At 34.9% G+C, this 21,930-nt stretch overlaps 1 protein-coding gene across 1 annotated transcript; it reads right to left on the bottom strand.

Moving 5' to 3' along the window:
• Window positions 1-560: 560 nt before the first annotated feature.
• On the bottom strand, window positions 561-20,956 carry LOC105773277 (uncharacterized). Its single transcript, XM_012595025.2, has 23 exons — window positions 20,949-20,956; window positions 19,617-19,851; window positions 18,744-19,442; window positions 18,174-18,583; window positions 17,147-17,777; window positions 16,596-16,682; window positions 11,811-11,857; window positions 11,327-11,436; window positions 11,096-11,196; window positions 10,693-10,785; window positions 9,618-9,701; window positions 9,202-9,285; window positions 8,773-8,841; window positions 7,804-7,863; window positions 6,992-7,063; window positions 6,757-6,864; window positions 6,573-6,649; window positions 2,564-2,647; window positions 2,260-2,371; window positions 2,035-2,124; window positions 1,583-1,648; window positions 1,407-1,502; window positions 561-1,069 (listed from the first exon to the last, which is right to left on the bottom strand). Exons 1-23 carry the CDS (start codon window positions 20,954-20,956, stop codon window positions 935-937), a joined length of 3,558 nt encoding a protein of 1,185 aa, XP_012450479.2. The 3' UTR covers window positions 561-934.
• Window positions 20,957-21,930: the final 974 nt, after the last annotated feature.

Genomic DNA, 21,930 nt, shown 5'->3' with positions numbered 1-21,930 from the left:
TGTAGTTTAAAGGATGAGAATCAGATGTAGGTGAATAATTAAATGAATAGAATTCGTTTTGGACAAAAATATTAAGAATTTACTGAGAGATTTGAATTTCAAGTTTGTTATGTCGACTTAAATTGTCACAAATCACTCAATCAAATACATCATAATGCAAATACTTCATATTTGTTAAATTGTCACAAGAACAATTAGATTATAGCTTTTCCTTAGATTATAGCTTTTTCTTATTTTCCTTGGGTACAAAAAAGGGCAAAAGTGCTCAAGCGCCAACTAAATTTAATTACGACGCTTACATAATTTATACTTGTTCAAGCTCTGAAATATAAGACTAAAATTTTACACATTTCCACTTATACTTATAACAAAACTAGCCACATTTTATTTTTATTTTTTTGGAAATAAAATTATATTATTATGAACATAATATTTAATAATTTTATGTATATTTCCATTTTAAAATTTTGTATATAACATCCTAACCTTTTATTAATGTTTACATTATGATATCATACTACATATCAATGTTTGTATGTGCTCTAAATTACATTGTATATAAAAATAACATAATATATTAGAATTTTAGAAACTTGAATGTTCAAACTTACACTCAACCTATATTTTAAATGGACTTTTTTTTTCTAAAGCCTATTTTGGTTTAATAATTTTACCCAAACCTTACCAAAAATATTATAGTACAGGTGAATAACTCAACCTATGGACAGTTCTACTCATCACTTGGAAATATTAATATCGATTTATACGAAAGCCAACCCCTACAAAATCGGGCCCCCTTCCAACCTAAATTACAATTGCTATCTATGCTAATTGACTATTCATTCCTCTTGCTGTCAAATGAAGCGGGAGATCCTGTGTCGCAACTAAGCAGCCAAAAACCTTTTATTCATCCCAAAATTAAGTTTCTGCTGCCCTAGTTAACAGCATTACTGCTCTCTATAGCTTCTTCAACCTTTGGTTTGTTCCTAGGTCGCCCAGATCTTCTTACATCTTTACTTGACAAAAGATCCAACGCTTTCTCTAGGGTGACATCTTTCGGCTTCATACTCTGCAATCATATCCAATCAAACCATGACATTGGAATTAGCTTTTTAGTGTTAGAATACATTAACTCCAACTTCTAACAGTTTTAACATTGTCTGCCAACATATAAGGGATACTCTTTTTTGTTTCGGTATTCCATTTCCATATCCTTTGTTTACATCGCCCACAAATCATTCCATGGGAGTCTCTACAAGAATTGGTGCCCCAGTACTGGAATTATGTTTATCCATCTCCTATGCTAATAACACCATATCAAGCACCATTATTTTTGAAGCCTCCATGCCCAATTATCGATGGCAAACAAATTAAGAACTAAGAAATAATTTTCCATCACCATTTACCTTGGGAACAGAAGCTGTGGTGCGTCGATGGCGAACCGAGAATCCAACCTTTGCAAGCTTCAATATCACAGGGTGCCCATCCTTAGGGTGTTCTCCCTGCCAAGATGTGCAAAAGTTTAAGTTGGACATTCTGCAGCATAAAGAAAACATAACCCTCTTTAAAGATGGCTAAGTACCAAAGTTACAGGGTAGCGCAGCAGCTCAACAGCATCTTCGAGGGTGATGGTATCCACATTCTTTATCTGAATGAAAAAACAAGATGCAGATCTGTTTTTAACCAGGTTGTGACATATCAAACAGTACTTACAAATACAATCTAAAAAACATAAAAAGTATTTACTGGTCACTATTAGGCTAAACAAGAGGCATTAATCCATGTAATGACCCCCGTGTACAACTGGCTTGTCCTGTGTAGTTTCACATGCTAGATCACATCACCATTTCACCTTTTCAAAGTATTGTTTTACTTCTCAGCATAAAGGTGGTGGTATTAATAAATAAAACTCTAGTTAGCTGGTATTTCATTAACTGAGTGCTTTTGTAGCAACAAGAGAGATGATTCCTTTCAGGAAATATAAACCACCACAAGTATGAAACACTGCAAAAAGCAAAATAGATATAACCGTACATGAGAAACAGAGGACCGCTTAGGTAAATAACCAGTCCTGTCTTCTCCAAGCTGCACATAGTATCCATAAGGGCCATTCTTTAACAAAACCTGCGAGGGAATTAAAAATGAGTATGGAAGAAACAATTTAGTGTCTAGTTATAACAAATGGTAACAGAATATTCAAATGAAAATAAAAATAAAAATCCTTGTTCACTGATACTAGGACCAATATTAAATGCAAACCTTCTCATTGGACCCTGGATTAAGACCTAACAGTTTTGGCTCCTCGACAGTGTTGCTCTTTTGAGGGCTCTCTTCTTCCTCCTCATCACCATATAATGTCTTAGCAATATATCTATAAAAATAAAAATAAAAATCAATCATTTACAAAAACTCAAAAGATGATAGTGAATAGAAAATACATCATCACAATGCTCTTACTAATTGTAAACAAATAATTACCAAAAGGCACATGCAAGCATGTACTCGTAAGTGTAATGCATGTATGCATCAAAATCAAGTAATTATCGTAGTGCTCCACACTTACTTGCATTTTGGATGTTGGTTACACCCTATAAAATAGCCTGCACCAAACCTACTTACTTTGAAAATTAACGTTCCCCCCATGCAACTGAAAAAGGTAGGAATAAGATACAGTGAGCATTATTTGACTGGTGAACTAATTAATATATAATATATATATTCAAGGTATATATAATTGTGAGTAATACTGTAACAAATTGATATGCTATACATGCAAAAATAAAACAAAAAAAGGCATAATATTCCTTGCTAGGTCTTTAAAGGACATTTTAGCTCTAAATAAATAGAGCTTGGAAAAGCTTTGGTTGGAACCCATATCTCACCCATTTGCTGTATTTCTTTAATAGTGGGCAGTGGGCATATGATATTTGCAATAATACCCGCTATTATCACTAAATTTACATAATAATATGATAGGTTTCACACTAACAAGACAAATGGTCTGAGGAAAATGAATGCATGGATACAAAAAACAATAAATGCTGCAACAAATAGCCTAGGACATAAACTTCTTTAAATAATAATTACATCCATTTATGCAGCTAGAGAAACATCAACTTTATTAGCAAGAAACAGGTCCTACTAGAGTATTTCCTTCCATTTAAAATGATGCATGGATGTTCTGAATGCTTTTGTGGTCAAACCTATGTTCAAAAAGACCATTAGCTTCACTTATCTAATTAAGACTTAGGTTTCTCGATTTCAGTTGATTTCTTTCTTTAGGTTTCTTCATTCAGATTTTATTTCAATTGATTTTTTTTCCTTTCTAGAGTAGATTCCCAATTTATGTAATATGCTGATCCTTGTTCAAAAGACAAATGAAATAATGAAACCTAAGTTGAACTTTTATCAAAACCCAAAAGAGATCTGGGTCTCTCTCTAAGGACTCCTAAGGTTTCAGGCTCTCTTTGATGAACTACTGTTGCATGTCAATTAATTATTATTAGCTTAGTTTATTATATTTTATTAGGAGATTTTATTCATGAGTATTTTAAGAGATCTTTTTTAATTAAAAGTATTTTAGAGAGATATTAGGAGTCTTTCTTGCTTATAGTCTTTATTTTTCTTAGCTTATAAGTCTTTTATTCAAATAAGTAAACCTATGTAACCTCTATTTAAGAGGCCAATTGGTAGCAATAAAATTAAGCCAGATTAAGGAAATTTTACGAGATTTAAGATTCTCTAACAAGTCTTAAGGTCTAGAATTCCCTTCGACGAGCTCCACTTGTTCAACATAGATCATTCGTGAGGAAGAGGTAAAAATCAGGGAAAGAGCCCTGACAAGACAGACGGATTGCCTGTGAATCGTTCGGTGACAAGATCCATTAGTCGGGACCGTAACAACTACCTAGTGTAATGGATATTGGAGAAGATAGAGACTCCATTGTCATTTCTTTTACAAATGTGCATTTTTTATTACTAAAGACATGTTTGGGTTTATAGGAGTTGCTGATAGAGAAAGCTTAGCTGGGTTACTTTTTAAAACTGTTAATGTTGGTTACAAGTTCGAAGTGGTTTATTCAATGGTGCTAATAAATGATATGGGAAGGAATAATGGGTAGTAGCAATTGTTTTATCTGATAAAATGACCTTTGATTCGACTCCAATAATGATCGATGGATGTGTGAGCACCTGAAAAATGTCAATCACTCTTGAGGAATGTACTTTTTGCCAAGTTTATTCCGACTTCAAGTCTGAGGACAAGCTCTTTCTCCTGGAGGGGAGTAATGTTGTGGATGCTTTGCGGGCCAAACTATGTTAGGAAAGGCCATTAGTTTCGAATCTCTTATTAAGGCCTAGGTTTCTCAATTGCGATTTTATTCCAGCAGCTAAGCTTCATCTGCTAGCAACTCCCATATAAACGAAGCATGTCCTTAGTGATAAAAAACTGCACAATAAAAGAACTAACAATAGTCTATTATCTTCAATATCCATTTCACTAGGTAATTCATCAAGTTTAGACCCATACTTTTCAATATAGAGTTGGAGGTTATTTGGATCAGGTTTAAAGAAACAAGATGGGTTGCAACAATGTACTTACTCTAGTGGTGAGAGTTTGATCGAATCGAATGAAAAAATTTCAAGCTAATCGAGTTGACGAATCTTATTTTATCATCTAACTTGATTTGAAATTTTTTCGAATTGAATCAAGCGAGATGGAATTCGAATCGAATCGAATATAATATATTTGTTCAAGTTAAATTAGAAAAATGACTTTGAATCCTTGTAGCCATTGCCACTCACTGTAATGAAATTTTCTCATCGTAATCAAATTTGTTATTAACTTTAATCCTCTCATAATTTATTCATTAATCTTTTATATACGAGTTCGCTTCTTTGTTTGCTTAGTTGCTTCAATCATCTTCGATTCTTGTCACCATGTATTTTTAAATTAAAAATATATTAAATGTAAAAATGTGATTTTTATTAAAAGTTATTTTAAAATAAAATGTGAAATTGATACCAACAAAAATTTTGACACAAATATTTTATGACATCATCAATAATTTAATTTTAACAAAAATTTATAAAGATTTAGCATGATTAAACAATTCAATAATATAAATATTATATATAAATTTGGAAAAAAAATTTGGGGTTTAGGAGGAAGTGAAAGTTTTGGGGGAAAGCAAAAGGAAAAAAGTTTTAGGGGAAGTAAAAGTTCTGGGGAGTCTGAAGGAAGTAAAAGTTTGGGGGAGAAAGTAAAAGGAAAAAAGTTTTGAGGGTTTGAGAGGAAGTAAATTTTTTGGGGTAAGTAAAATGGTTTAATATTTAGTTTATTCGAATTCAAAAATTCAACTCGATTCGAACTCAAAATTCGAAAAAAAAAATTGAGTTTATTCGATTAACTTGATTAATTCGATTCGAATAATTCAAAATTCGAACTTTTTTTCGATTTTTTTCGAGTTGAATCGAATTTTTCTCACCCTACTTAACTCCTTATTGAGCCATAAAAATAAATAAATAAATACATATCACATGGTAGATCGGAAAATACTATGTTATGTGCCAATTTCAAGGTATGGGACTTGGATCCCATATAGGAAAGTACGGGGTTTCCTAATGGGATTTATGTACCTAGGCTCTCCAAGCTCAATAGCTAGCTTTTAAGGTGTGGTTCTCCAAAAGGTTCGTATGAATTGGAATCAGAGCCAACCATCATATTTCCCAGTTGCAATCGTGCAGCACGGGTGATGATGTCGGCATTACAATGTTCACCCAGGGCTAGATTAAGCTAGCACAAAGCTAGCCCACATGGGCGCAGGGCTGTGGAGCGTGGTGGATTATTATGTGCCAATTGCAAGGCATGAGACTTGTATCCCATGTAGGAAAGTAAGGGATTTCCTAGTAGGGTTTACATCGACCTAGGCTCTTCAACCTCAATAGTTAGATTTTGAGGTGTGGTTCTCCAAAGGTCCATATCATACTATAGCAATAAGCTGCAAATAGGTGAAAGAAAGAAAAACAGCTGGCAAAGATTGTGGAAGGATCAATAACTGCTGAGCATTTCCCTTTAAGTTAATCAACAAGTGCTGAAATCAAGCTTAAGAACTTGAACAAAGGTTAGGTTCAAAGATAATTAAAGTGAGCCGAACTTGATGAGCAAATTGCATTGATTTAATCTGCTCTTTGTTCGCACATGCTTAAAATGCCTTCATCTGATTTACGTATGACTAACCCTATCCACTCCTTTCCACATCCATAGGATTGTGTAATTCCATTCAAATAACCAACTTTCTCTACTCTTCTACTAAAAGACCAAAAATAATGGTACATATCATATTAAACAAGTTATCCTAAACAATCAGACCGATGTTATCAAATCACTTGGGGATATTATCAAAGGTTTTAGGGTCCTGATCAAACACTTTTCACCAATGAGGTTTGCAACATCTTTATCTTACTAAATACTCTTTGCTATTCTTCATATTCTTTTCTTTTTTTCTATCTTATATTTCTTTTTAAATTTAATAACTGAAGCCAACGGAAGCAAAAAAGACAGAATAACATACCTTGGACATGTCCTGCTTTTATTAGGGAGAGAAGCAAACAAGAAATCCCCAAATGTCTTTTCCAACATCTTCTCCACCTGAATTAAAACTAACTTAACTAAAACTTGAAACCAATATATTGTAAGATTAAAAATATATATATACATGCGAAGCTTGGGTATGGGATAAGAAAACCTTGGAATACCTGATGAATGTGAACGTTTTCAGCACGACTACAATATGAGCTGAAACGTGTCCAGTAGTCCCTAAGGAGCCCTTTCCATTCAGTTAAGCCTGCAGAAACATTGTCAAGCTGCAAATACAAGTGAAACAGGTTAATAACACCACCGTAACAAAGAAAGAACCACATTCCAAATATTTCAAATCTAACAAACTGACAAGACTTTTAAGCTACCACAATTGAGCAGCTTGCCACTTACTTCTGTCTCCATATCAGCTGTAAAACTGTAATCAGTGACCTCAGAAAAATGGTGAGAGAGAAATGCTGAGACCTAGACATCATCCCAGAAGTATTAGAGAATAGTAGATCTAGAATCCCAATTTGTTTACATATATTAATTACTTGAAACTGGTAGATTTTTTTAAATTCAATAAAATCCCAAAACAAATTACCAATATATTATAATACACTTCAACTGGTTCCACTTTCGGCTATGAAATCATATTTCCCATTTTGTTGGCAACTTGGCCAACTACTTATCACTACTTGAGGCAAGAAGTGTGTATTGCCAATTTTACTTGAAATAATAATTACCTATGCATTCCAATATCTACATTATTATTGCATCAAACCCTAAAATCATTTGCTAATATATGGAGGGCTCAAACTTATGTAAGGCCACGATAAATCCAATACTTAGTAGATGTTAGACAATACAACTTAATACTTCCCCTCATGCATAGCTAAACAAAGGCCATCTCAGGGAAAACAACCCTAAGGATGGGCCATAACACAGGTCCTAGGATTGAAATCTGGCTCTGACAGCATGCTAAGCTAAGCATCTAGCTTAACTTCAGTTGGCGATATGTGGAACACCCAACTTTAATATAAAACCCCAATACTGACAAATGAAGGATAACAGCAATAAACAATTATTATTATTATTAATATTATTATTATTATCATTATTATCATTATTATTATCGCGGTGCAAGAAATTATTTAACATATTAAGTTATGCTAAAATATTAAGTACAGAAAATCAAATAGAGTAGGAAGGAGATAACATACCATGCGACCGCGAAATTCAGGATACAGTACACGACTTTTTACTGTCACATAACTTCTATCCTGATGTAACAAATCGTGAAATGTGACGTTAGAATATGCCTAGTCAACATGAAAGTTGATGGTAAATAAGACCAACAAACTGCAACAGTTGCAAGGAAAAGTGCGGGAAAATTTGCAACATATCATAAAATCAATGGCATCAAATTATGAAAGAAGAACAATCAAACTATATAACAATTATTTCTTTTGATCTTGAAAATTTAGTGGATAAGCTCCTTCTGGAATTACTAGACTCCCATACAAGGTAATAACTTCAAGCAGGTTTTCAAATAAGCATTCTTTACAGAAATAGGCCATAGTGACAACCCAAAGAGTAAATTGGTATGAGATTTTATCTTTTATGGCTTTCTTGAAAAGTACTTTCTTGGTTGAGTTTGCTTGGGAAGTTTAGCACTTAATTATGTCATTCTAAAGGGATACAACTTTACTTCTGGCGTGTATAGTGAATATTTTGGCTTTGTCGTTTGAGGTGGTAATACTAAATTAGCCAAAGGGCGGAGCATTCTTGCCGTATTTGAAATCTCCCAACTCCTGGTTTTTTTTTTTTAAATTCTTGATGTCATATCTTAGAGAAATCAATCGTGTCTTTCAAACTAAATCCAGTATGTTCACGACAATCTAAACAATTCTAATTTGGTTAAATTTTCTACAGTTTAAATGAAACTTTTTTGTGTAACCACACTAATTAAACTGAGTTAATGCCCCCCAAAAAAAAAAAAAACCTTACTCAGCATGCACATGAATGCATGGTATTAGTCCAGAGCTTCTAAAAAGAGCATTACTGGGCAGCTTAGTTTGTTTACATAATGTTCATGCATCTGACATTTTTGAAATTAAAACCTCAAGCTTCATTTTAATTTTAATCACTTTTGGGGTGAATTTAAAAATTGACCATTTCTACATTTTTACCTGTAAAACTTTCAATGTTGAGGCATATGTCGAAGGTCTACCAATTCCAAGCTCCTCCAGTTTCTTAACCTTTAAAATGCAGCATTAGGAAGTTAAGACCGGCCCATTGCATAAGAAGAAAAGTGAGCATAATTGATTAACTGTTTCCCTTCCTCAGCCCGTGTTGCATGCACTCAGCAAGAGGTGAATAGGATGATATTTAGATATTTTACATCAACGCCAAAGAAACATATATGAAGGAAAGAAAGAACAGAATATTTGAAAAATAATTTTGGATACTTCGTCCAAAAGCTGAAAGTATCTTAGTGTACTTTATATGATAGCACCTAGACATCATATTTCAGTGCAATGGCTGAAGCATGATTACATTGTAATTAACTGAGTATGAAAATTGCTAGCAAGCACTTGAAGTAAGTTGAGAAGATGTACCAAAGATCCTTCAGAATACCGCGGTGGTGCCTGAGTATGATGCTGCTTGATTTCTACTTCACCAATAGATAATTGATCCCCCTTCTGCAAAACAGATTAGTTAGTGATGGCACAAACTGAAAAAGGAACACAAAAAATTACCAACACTTTCAAAATTATAAAGGCACATTAACTTCAAGAGTTTTTTTTTTTTTTTTTTTTGGGGGGGCATGACGCACTGCCATGTATTATTTCATTCCACACTGCTAAAAACTACACTGAGACCACAGGAAAAAGCAGTTAAAATTCTGTCAGGGACCATGCCAAGGCCAACTGAGGAACATTATATAATAGAAATAGAAAGACTAACAAGCATCATGGAAATCAAAATATTAAATAATTCAAAATAAACGATAAATAAAATGAAAAATGAGTACCTTCAAGGAACTAAGAATGCCAAAAGCCACAGCATTATGGCTGGCTTCATTATCCTTAAATCTGATTGTTTCAGATTCCACATCCTAGAAAATAAAAATAACATAAATAGAAAAAGGAAACAAAAAGTCAATTTTTTGAGACATGCTACCAATCATGTTAAATGTGTTACAAGTAAATCTTCATGGTGCTCATGCATTTCCAATGTAGAACAAGTATTCTCAAATCAAATCACGAAAGAAATAATCTAAAATCTCGATCAAAATTGTGAAACTTCAATAATTAATTGAAATAGCAATGTAAATCCGACACCTCGAAAAACTTAACATGGGTACTTATAACTAAACAACCCCCTAAACCCTAATAAAAGGCAAAACACCAAATATAACACTAAAACCATACATGAAAATGATGTAACATACTAGTTACAGTGAAGTAACCTTATATATCTATGTACAAATTGCAATTATGCCTGTAAACCAAAAATATAGTCCTAGATAATTTCATGTTTCTGTCCCCATAAATTACCTTTTATTATGAACTAAAATTCGTATAAAATGGGGATTTTGCACAAAATAGTGAAAATGTTTCATTTTAATTAAGAAGTTTTAGTAATAGTTATAAAGCAAAATTAAGAAATCCCACAAGATTTGGCATTTGATTTTGATTTGAGTCATGCCTACCTCAATAGCCAATCAAAACATTACTCAGTTATAAGTGATTTTACCATTAGAGTTAAGAAACATCAATAGATAATACATAAACCTTATAAGCAACAAAAATATAGTAAATATAGTAAAAAGGAAATAAAATAACATTTGATGCCATTTTATGTCCAAGGAAAATATTTACCACTGTCCGTACATTTACAATATAGACCCACAAAAAGTAGACAACCTTGCAAATAAAGATGGAAACAAGCAAACTTTGATTAAACTATCAACAGACCACAAAGCATTCAGATTTTCTGTGTTGAGCACAAAGATCTCCCACATTCATCCACATTACACACTGAAAGGAGCAGCCAGAAAATGTATGCAGTATGCACAAATGTACAGGAAAAACTGTATATTATACCTGATAAGCAGACTGATAACCAAGGAACACTACTCTTGAGCATGAAGATCGGAAAATGATGGACTCATCACAATTCCCAGTTTCAAGTTGTATCTGCTTAGGACAGTGAATGTTATATAGATGATAGTATAATGGTCCACAACCATGCAGATAAAGAAAAATACTAATCTATCCATGTCTGCATTTTTTTAGAAGAAAGAGAAAATAAACCGCATGCAAGTAAATGCAATTACTAAAGCAAAAAAGAAAAAGAAGATTTTTGCCTGAGGAACAAATCAATGCAGCTGCTAAGAAGCACAATGGCCACCAAAAGATGGTAAGTAATCAAGCCAGCTTATTCTAATTGAAGTTAATGAATCAAAAAATCATCATATAAACATAAGAAGAGAATTTACATTCCAACCTGCTCTAGGATTGAAGGTTCCATTTGACAAGCCATTGTTCTTGACCAAATAAGAGTGTATAACTTCAATGAATCTTCATCAAGTGCTCCAACAAGCATAGCTGGCATTAAGGACAATTCAGTTGATAACTGGCAGTGAGATTTCACACTAGAAATAAAATATCTGTAGTACAGTTCAAAGTAAAATATAACATATTCTCAAGATAGAACAAACAAAGTCTGTTCACGTACATGGTAACCTCCGAATATTGGTGGGTCTAATTGCTTCATGTGCTTCTTGAGCATTCTTGACCTTCTTATAATACTTACATGCGTTTTCTGGGGTAAAACGGGACCCATATCTGCAGAAATTTAAGTTTTTCTTTACAATCAGCAAGTTAAAAGGAGCAAATGTGCCAATATTAAACAGAGACTTTAAGCTACAATGCAGCCTACAATAAATTGGTGTTTATCAACGGAAAATGCAATAACTTATTTTGCTGCACTAAGAACTTCAAAGGAAGATATAGATAACAAACTTTGATCATAAAAATCAAGAAGCAACCAGAGCTAAGAATGTAGGATACACAAATATATTAGAATTAAAGTTACATTATAGTTATGCAACAATAACTGCCATGGCAAAAATGTTAGCATAGGCATATTGACAGGATATCAGCATGCAGGTAAAAGAAGATAATATTTTTTAGCTAACAATTCAGATACAAAAAGTCACCTTTCCATAACCAAGGAGCGAATGTCCTTGACAGCTTCATCAGAAATCTAACAAAATAAACAGAAAGAGTATTATAAACCCAAAAGATCAACAACCATATCGGAGCGCAGAAAATTTAACATAGACTTAGGAAAGACAAGTAAATGAAGAGAACAAGATAAACAAAATATCCATACAACTGAAACCATGGTCGTCAGTATCAGTTAATGTTCTACCACAGTAGCATGGATCAAGTACCAGAATAACAGTACACATGACAAGCAGCATATCAACTAATTAATAGCAAGAGGGAGTACTCTATTGAATGAGAATATGAACCAAATATAAGGCATCAGTCTTGCCCAGAGCAAAAGTGTATGCCCTAAACAACCAATTAAATGCATTTAAGGCACTTGAAGTAAACCAAGATGATGCAACTCCACCGATGAAGACTTGTTCAAGGAAAACAAGATGGCAGAAGACACTGTTGGAATAAGGATAGAAATCTGATGGTATTGGAATCCCTATAATTAAGGATAGAAATCTGTTATAATCCCTTGTAAATAGAAACTAATCTCAATTACTGATTCTTAGGAAATTAGGATATCAATTACTGATTCTTAGGAATTAGGATTTATTTCCTTTAAAATGATTATTTCTCTCTATATAAATCTGTAAACTAAAGCAGTAGAAAAATAACAGAATTTTTTTTCCTCTGAGTGTTTTTTCATGGCATCAGGGCTTTAGGATTCATTCGATCCTAATTTTTTTCTCTAATTTCCCTTCCTAAAAATTCCTTCGGTTTAGTCCTCCAATGGGTGATATCAATGAAATTTTCTCTGAAACTGAGACATCACAAATAACTCAGAATATCAATCAGGGAATCACTCAAGGTGAAATTAATTCCTCCACTACTGCTGATGATGTTTTTGATGTTCGCTTAACCAAAACACAGCTTGAGACTCTCCATAAGATACTTGGTACTCCCACCACTCATGGATCTCTAGCCATTCAAGGTACTGCCCTCAACATTGCTTTTGAATCTAATAATCAATCTCCTTGGATACTCGATTCGGGCGCCTCCGATCACATGACAGGTAACTCCACGTTGTTTCACACCTACACTCCTTGTCATAACAAATCTCGAATCCGCATAGCTGATGGTTCTTACTCACCTGTGGCTGGAATAGGAGAAGTACAAATGATAGAGAGTTTTTCTCTCGATAAAGTCCTACATGTCCCAAACTTGTCCTGTAATTTACTTTCAATTAGTAAACTTACTAAGGATGAAAATGTTCTTGTTGAATTTTCTGCAATTGGTTGTGTGATACAGGAACAGAAATCGGGGAGGATGATTGGCACTGCTAAAGTTGATGATGGACTATATATTTGGAATAAAAACAAGATACAAGGGGATTGGCTCTATCCACTTCAAAGAGGACACTATTATGTTATGGCACCGTAGGTTAGGACATCAAACTTTGTGTATTTGAAAAACATCTTCATTGTTATTTCAAAATAAAAGTATTAATTCCTTGAAGTGTGAAATTTGCCAATTATCTAAACATACCCGTGTGCCATACCCATTAAAACCACATATTCGGTCCCAACCTTTTTCGTTAATCCATAGTGACCTATGGGGAGCCAGTGAGTGAAAAATATTACAGGGCTAGATGGTTTATAACATTCATTGATGATCATACTAGGTCATTGGATCTATCTACTCAAAGAAAATCGAAACACCCAAAGTATTCCAAAATTTTCACTCAATGGTTCGAACCCAATTCAACTCTACCATACATACCCTCCGTACCGACAATGGGAGAGAATACTTCAACTCTGTCTTAAGTCCATACCTTTCTGACCAAGGCATTATACACCAAAGCTCTTGTCCTGACACTCCTCAACAAAACGGGATCTCGAGAGAAAAATCGTCATCTCCTTGATGTGGCTCGAGCCATAATGTTCACTATGAATGTTCCAAAATACTTGTGGGGAGAAGTCGTCCTCCACCGCTGTTATCTCATAAACCGAATGCCATCAAAGATCCTCAATTTTCAAACACCTCTAAATACTCTTTTAAAGGCCTTCCTCTATTTCATGTGCCTAATCTTCCACCAAAATATTAATTTGTAAAGCTTTTGTCCATAACCATCAACCAAATCAATCCAAACTTGATCCTCGAGCCCACACCTGCATCTTCATTGGATATTCCCCTACACAAAAAGGCTATAAGTGTTACTCACCAATATTGCGCCGAATGTTTGTCTCTCGGGATGTTACCTTCTTTGAAAATGAACCATACTTTGCAGCATCTCATCTTCAGGGTGAGATTTTTAATGAAGATGAGACCCTTAATACTCTCCTCATTATACCGCCTGATCCTACTACTACTATCACAAACAAACCTATCCCAGATTTAGTTGTTTCCCCTATGCAGCAAGAATTTAACACCGTCCTTCCCAATGACAATACCTCCATCGAAGTACAACAGCCACTTGATCAAGGAAAACAGCAAATACAGGTTTACTCCCGACGGAATCGTTCTCCTGAAACCGTCTGAAGATGCCAATTACATCTCCAACCGAGGACTGTTCAAAGAAGTCCCACCTCCGTCACCATCCATCTATCTTCCAATTGCGATTCGAAGGGTACAAGGAGCTGCACTCAACATCCTATTTCTCGGTTTGTATCCTATGGAAATTTATCTAAGTCTTACAAAGCTTTTGTGACTAATGTTGATTCTGTAAAATTCCAAAAATATAGAAGAGGCTCTTGAATCACCGAGTGGAGACAAGCCGTGATGGAAGAAATGAAGGCTCTCAAAACAATGAAACATGGGAAGTCTCGGATCGCCTAAAGGAAAAAAACCGTAGGGTGCAAATGGATTTTCACTACGAAATTTAAACCCGATGGTCGTATTGACCGATACAAAGCTCGACTTGTGGCTAAGGGATTCACCCAAACTTATGGTCTCGACTACAACGAGACGTTTGCACGATTGCCAAGCTAAACACCGTTCGGGTCCTGCTATCTCTTTCGCCAACCTTGATTGGCACTTGACTCAATGGATGTAAAAATGATTTTCTCAACGGGAATTAAATGAGGAGGTGTACATGGATTTCCCACGGGTTTGAAGAAAACAAGGATCAAGTGTGTAAGTTGAAGAAGTCCTTGTATGGGCTGAAACAATCTCCACGAGCGTGGTTCAGCCGATTTGCAAAAGCTATGACTAGCAGAAATTACATTCAAGGACAGGCAAACCACACCATGTTCTACAAGCACTCGGAAGAGGGTAAATGCTGCATCCTTATCGTTTATGTTGACAATATAATATTAACAGGAAATGACTCGAGCGAAATTTTGAGATTGAAAGAATTCCTTGGTACAGAGTTTGAACTGTCTTAAATATTTCTTGGTATGGAGGTAGCAAGGTTGAAAAAAGGTATCTTCATTTCCCAAAGGAAATATGTTCTTGATCTACTGTCGGAAGTTGGTTTGATGGGCAGCAAACCAGCCGAAACTCCTATGGAGTTTAAACTCAAATTGGGAACTAATGAAGATGGAGAAGAAATCGACAGGGGGAGATATCAACGTCTAGTAGGAAGGCTCATCTACCTATCTCACACCCGTCCAGACATAGCCTTGATGTGAGTGTTATTAGCCAAGATATGCATGCCCGAGGAGAAGCACCGAAGCGCATATAGAATACTAAGATATCTAAAAGGAACTCTGGTAAAGGCACATACTTCAAGAAGATCATCAACAGAAGCGTGAAGTCTACATCGATCTGAACTAGGCGAGTTACATTAATGATAGACGCCTACAAGCGGCTATTGTAGTTATGTTTGGGGTAATCTCGTCACGTGGAGGAGCAAAAAACTGTGGTAGCACGCAGCAGCAGTCAGAGGCGAGTATCGAGCACTATCTCATGGTATATGCTAAGGAGTTTGGATACAAAGACTTATGGGAGAACTAAAAGTGCCTTATACCGGACCTATGAAGATGTCTTTGTGACAACAGTGTCATTGTCAAGATAGCACATAATCCTATGCATCATGATCGGACCAAACATGTGGAAATAGATCGTCACTTTATAAAAGAAAAAGTACACTCGGAGAAGTATGCATCACCTACCTACCTACTAGACAATAAGTTGCGGACATGTTAACTAAAAGTTTGAACAAAAACATGTTTGAAGAACTTAGTGGCAAGCTAGGTTTGATTAACATCTACACTCCGACTTGAGGGGAGTGTTGGAATAAGGATAGAAATCGATGGTATTGGAATCCCTATAATTAAGGATAGAAATCATTATAATCCCTTGTAAATAGAAACTAATCTCAATTCGATTCTTAGGAAATTAGGATATCAATTACTGATTCTTAGGAATTAAGATTTATTTCCTTTAAAATGATTATTTCTCTCTATATAAATTTGTAAACTAAAGCAGTAGAAAAATAACAGAATTTTTTTTCCTTTGAGTGTTTTTTCAGACACCTAGAATGTTTTCCATCTTTCCTGACCTTTTAGGACAAGAAATCTCTAACTATGGTCTTCCCAAGAGTCCAAATTAAATTTACACCAGGTATCTCCTCTTCCTCGGCCTAGCTCAATCAACCTCTAATTTGCTATTACTATTTATTAAAATAAAAGATTCCTCGAAGACATTACAAAGCAAGAGGAAGACACATGAAGACCTCTAGTGCAGGGTATGTGCACACTCAAGACCATTTTACTTAAGGAAAAAAATGAAAGGCAATGCATAACTGGAGCAAGAAATATAGAGACCAAAGATGTACTCACATGTAGCCCATCTGTTCTGCTGTATGTTATCAACCCAGTTGCCTTACCATCTGACAATTGAATCCCTTCATAAAGCTTCTGAGCAAGCTGCATTGTTTATGTGAAAATAGAACTAGTAAAAATATTGAAAAGCCTACCAGATAGTTATATGTTGAGGCGCTTGATGAAGAAGCAAACAGTTAAGAGTGAAAAGGATGTAAAAAGCCATACATATTATTTAGCATGTAAAAAAGAAAGCAAATAAAGTATGTCAACTTATAAAAGTTCAATCAACCATATAGTTTACTAAAAAGTTCCAAGCAACTATATATAGAGTAACACCAACCAAAATAGCAAATCAGTATTTAAAGAAGAAAATATCATTGCCACTCAGGCAAAGGTTTTCAATAAAAAGAGGAAAAATTGGAAAATAGATTAAGTATAAAATTAGAGACACTTTCAAATGGCCAAGACTATGAAACCAAGTTTAATCACAAAGGGAGCAGATGATAAAGATAACTAAAATTCCACAGGTTTTATACAACTAAAAAGAAAATCAACAACTTACAAACCTTCATTGTATATGTTGCAGGAAAGTTTAATTTGTTTGCAGCATCCTGCTGAAGTGTTGATGTTATGTAGGGTGCAGGAGGGTTTCTTCGCATTGTATTTCTTTTAGAGTTGATCACCTTAAAATTTTCTATATTAATCTTCTGCTGAACATCCTTTGCCTCTGTATCTGAACTGATTGAGAATTGACCTAACTTCTTGGAATTAAAATGAGTTAAGAGTGCAGGGAAAGAATTTGGTTCTTCAAAGCGAACCTCAATAGTCCAATACTCCAGTGGTTTAAACTCATCAATCTCTGTTTCTCTATCACAAATAAGAGACAAAGCAGCTGATTGCACCCGTCCAGCAGACTGGCAACCCGGTAGTTTCCTCCATAATAGTGGTGAAATGTTAAACCCTATCAGATAATCAAGAGCACGTCTAGCAAGATAAGCATGTACCAAGTTTACATCAATTTCCCGTGGCATTTGCAGAGCACTTTTGATGGATGCCTCAGTTATCTCATGAAAGACAACTCTTGCTACACTAACATTTTCACCTAAAGCATCCTGCTGCTGCAACATCTCTATGATGTGCCAAGCAATAGCCTCTCCTTCGCGGTCTGGGTCTGATGCGAGAACAAGATTTTCTGCTCTGAGTAAGGAAAGGAAGATGAGAAACTGAAAAATATACTGACAAATACAACTGAACAAATTGGTAACAATCATGGATGATAACATTACAACATAAGTCTGTATCACTTAAACAATATCATAAGATTTCTCATTAAAAGATTGATCTGAAGAATTCATTAAAAGCGATAGAAAGGAATACAACAAATACCTTCTTTCAACAACATCATGCATCTGGATAGGTAAACGTATGTCATAAAACTTAACATATGATCTCAAAGAATTTATTGCAAGTGATAGAGAGGAACATGAAAGTATTTTCATTTAGTGGGACATCTGTAAATTAGACCATAAGACATCTGACCAAAAAAACTCACAATTTTCACTATAAAAGCTTGGAAGGGACATGATTACATACCCACTCAGTGCAACCTTGATGCTCTTAAGATGCGTCCATGCAGCACTAGGGACCTCCCATACCATGCTAAAGTCATCATCAGGTCGCACAGATCCCGACCGAGCAGCTAGGTCCCTAACATGACCGTAGCTAGGCAAGACTTCAAACATATCACCAAGGTAGCCCTGTATAACCTTCGCCTTTGTGACAGATTCAACCACCATAACAGACTTCGCAGCGGGAGGATATAGCTGCTTCAGCGGCTTTTCTCGTTGAGATATATTTTTCTGCACCTGTTTCTGAACTGGCTCATTAACGTCTGCCACTGGCTGCCTTTTTCTGCCTGAGCCTGTACTATTCTTTTTGGATTGCTTCTTGGTTGAAGCAGAAGCATCAGGAGCTTCGGCAATTAAGTTGCCAGTTGAAACTTTCTGGAAGAATGCATTGTTAGCAAAATGTTTACAAGATCTGAAACCATGCACAGACACGCAGATGAAAATAGTGCATATATGCGCGTCTGCGTATACAATTTGTATGCATATTGAAAGCCCAAAATATCCAAATTCTATTTAGCATTTAATCACTGCTAACCTCTGAAGTCTGTTTCTGACGCTGACCATTTTTTTTGCTAATATTTGAAGTCCCTACTAGAGAAGAAGTTTTAGAGCTTTTCGCCACTGGTGTTTCCTCTGAAACAACAGTGCTAGAAACCTGTTCCTTTTTGTTCTTGCTTCTCGACTGCTTTTTCTTTATCAGACTAGCTTTAGATTCTGGCTTAGCATTGATAACCAGTGAAGTAGAAGTAGAGTCTGGATTAGCAGTGTTAACCGGTGAATATGAAGTAGAGTCCAGTTTAGCACTGTTAAGCAGTGAAGTTGAAGCAGGAGACTCAAAAGGTGCAGCCTTGTCCCCGTTGAGAGCAGCCACTCCCTTTAGCTTCTTCCAATGCCTATGAAACCGTCTGAAGCTGAAGCCACTGCTCTTTCCATCTCTAACACTCATACCATCGTTCTTAGTTGCCACTGGAGGGGAGTGAGAAAAAAACATTTTGGAAAGAGGCACAAAAGCTGAGGTTGATCGCATAGCCTGGGGAGTCACACATGTAGAGATTACATTTCTATTCCGAGGTAGTGTATAAGTTATGTGGTTGGGCGGCAAAGCAAATGTAGAGGCACTATGAAGAGTTGCGAAATTCGGATAGCTAGGCATGAGGCTTGAAGGGGGTCTGAGTTTCTTAAATCTAGGTTGAGATGGTATTGAAGAAATAAGTTTAACAACCTTGAGCTGAAACTGAAACACCAATGCACAATCAGTTAATACAATCAAACAGCTAAGAGCACATAAATATTATTGCTGATAAAAAAGAGCATGATATGGTAAAAACTAAGACACAAGAAAAGGAAAGACCCAATTTTCAGTAATCCAGAAAAAGAAAAAAGAATGAATGAGAGATAGAAAAAGAACCTTTGGCATCAACGACGGGTGAAGACGCAGTGCTGCACAATTACTAGTAGGAGGAGAAGACAACAAGCACCTCTGCATTTCCCTTTGAACCCTTTGACGCAAATTAATATTGGGTTCTGGATAGGACGAGAACCAAACAGAAAGCCTGAAAGGGTTTAGAGGCTCTGATAAAAAAGAAAGAAAGGGTTTAGAGATAGGTTTTCTAGTATAAGGTACGAACCAGTGTATTTTATTTCTTTATCATAATTTGACATTATATGAATCAGTTATCACAATTTATTTTTTATAAAAAATAAATTTTAAACCCTTTTCCATCATTTATAATTTTGTTATTTATATCAACTTCCTGTAAACGTATTTATTACATAACACAAATTGTTAATTATTAATTATTTATTAAATGTATACTAAATTTGTAATATATATTTGTTAAATTAATTAATATGGACTAAATCCTAAATTTTAATGATGTAGAGAGATCAATATTAGAATTTTACTTTTTATTGGGCAAAATATTAAGGAATAAGGCATGTGATATAAAATAGTTTATGACCTTCTCTTTATAAAAACTAATATGATTTTTTTGTTAAATTAGGGAGTACAAATTTAAAATTAAAATATATTATAATCTTACTTTATTTTAAAATTTTAAACTATCTATTTTTATTTAAAAATAAAGTCCAATTATTGTCACTATTAAATTTCTATTAATTTTATTGGTGTAACATTTTGAAATTAAAAAAATCATCGATAATCATGTTGCTAGAGTTATGTGACCCAATTTTTAATAGATTGTTTACAAGTCAAGTCAAACAAAATATATCTTATTTCTAGAAGATTTAGTATTTATGAGTATAATAAATTTAGCATTTATTAACATAATATATTTTAATTTTATTAGAATTAGGTTTTTTCAACCTATAAATAGATGTAGTCGAAACTCCTCTTGTAATCATTTGAATACGACATAGTGAATTTTCTTCTCCTTTGCCCGTGGTTTTTTTTCTTGAAAGGGTTTCCACGTAAAAATCTGTGTTCTTTAATTTTATTTCTCTTTTCTTTGCGATATATTTTCATTACTGGTGTTCTATTTTTTACAAATTGGTATCCGAGCTTCCGGGTTGTTCATCTCAATCATGGTAATGGCGTCTTTGAAGTATAAAATTTCGTTGTTGGATCGCAACACCAAATTTGCGTTGTGGCAAATTAAAATGCAAGCAGTTCTTGCGCAGATGGATCTAGAGGATGCCCTGCTAGGGATAGATAAGATGCTTTTGACATTAACGGATGAAGAGAAGAAGTGTAAGGATCGAAAGCCATTAACACAATTACATCTGCATTTGTCTAATGAAATTTTATAGGATGTGATGAAGGGAAAACCGCCGCTGCATAATGGAAGAGGCTGGAACAAATATGTATGTCAAAAACTCTAGCCAGTAAGTTACATATGAAGTAGCGTCTTTATGCTCATCGTTTGGAGGAAGGTGCGTTTGTGCACGAACACTTAACAATGTTTAAAGAAATTCTCTCAAACTTGGAGGTCATGGAGGTTCAGTATGATAAGGAAGATCTAGGGTTGATTCTACTTTGTTCGTTGCCCCCGTCTTATTCAACCTTTAAAGACACGATTTTATATAGTCGCGAGTCTCTCACAATTGATGAGGTTTATGATTCTTTGACCTGGTATGATAAGATGAAGCATCTTGTGGTTAAACCCGACTCTAAAGGAGATGGTCTCATTGTTCGTGGGAGACAAGATCAAAATGCTGATGATGATTGTGGAAGAACACAGGAACGGAATTCTCGCGGTAAATCTAAGGTCAGGTCGAAGTCTTCAAACATAGGTAAAACTTGTAACTTCTGTAAGAAGAAATGACACATTAAATCTGAGTGTTATAAGCTACAGAACAAGATCAAAAGAGAGGCTGCGAATCAAAAGGGAAAACAACCAAAAAATTCTGGTAAAGTTGATGTTGTAGAATACTACAGCGATGGTGAACTTCTAGTCGCTTCTGTCAACAATTCTAAAGTGAGCGAGGAATGGTTTTTTGATTTGCGCTGCACCTTCCACATAAGTCCCAATCGGGATTGGTTTACAACTTACGAAACAGTGTATGAATGTGTTGTTTTGATGGGAAATAATGTTTCGTGTAAAATCGCAGGTGTTGGAACAATTAAAGTTAAGATGTTTGATGGAGTTGTCAGACACTTAGTGATGCACGACATGTTCCAGAATTAAAGATAAATTTAATTTTGTTGAGTACTTTTGATTCAAAAGGGTACAAATACACAACTGAAAGTGGGGTTTTGAATA

Source organism: Gossypium raimondii, chromosome 6 (assembly GCF_025698545.1).
Source record: "Gossypium raimondii isolate GPD5lz chromosome 6, ASM2569854v1, whole genome shotgun sequence".
NCBI lineage: Eukaryota > Viridiplantae > Streptophyta > Magnoliopsida > Malvales > Malvaceae > Gossypium > Gossypium raimondii.
Note: the sequence above shows the minus strand (reverse complement) of the source record. Positions and strands in the feature narration are given on the sequence as shown.

Coding starts and splice junctions, on each gene's coding strand:
- LOC105773277 (XM_012595025.2), bottom strand. Junction 17,778..18,173: donor ATCAAGGTTGCACTGAGTGG/GTATGTAATCAT, acceptor TTCCTTACTCAG/AGCAGAAAATCTTGTTCTCG. Junction 2,372..2,563: donor AACCAACATCCAAAATGCAA/GTAAGTGTGGAG, acceptor TTATTTTTATAG/ATATATTGCTAAGACATTAT.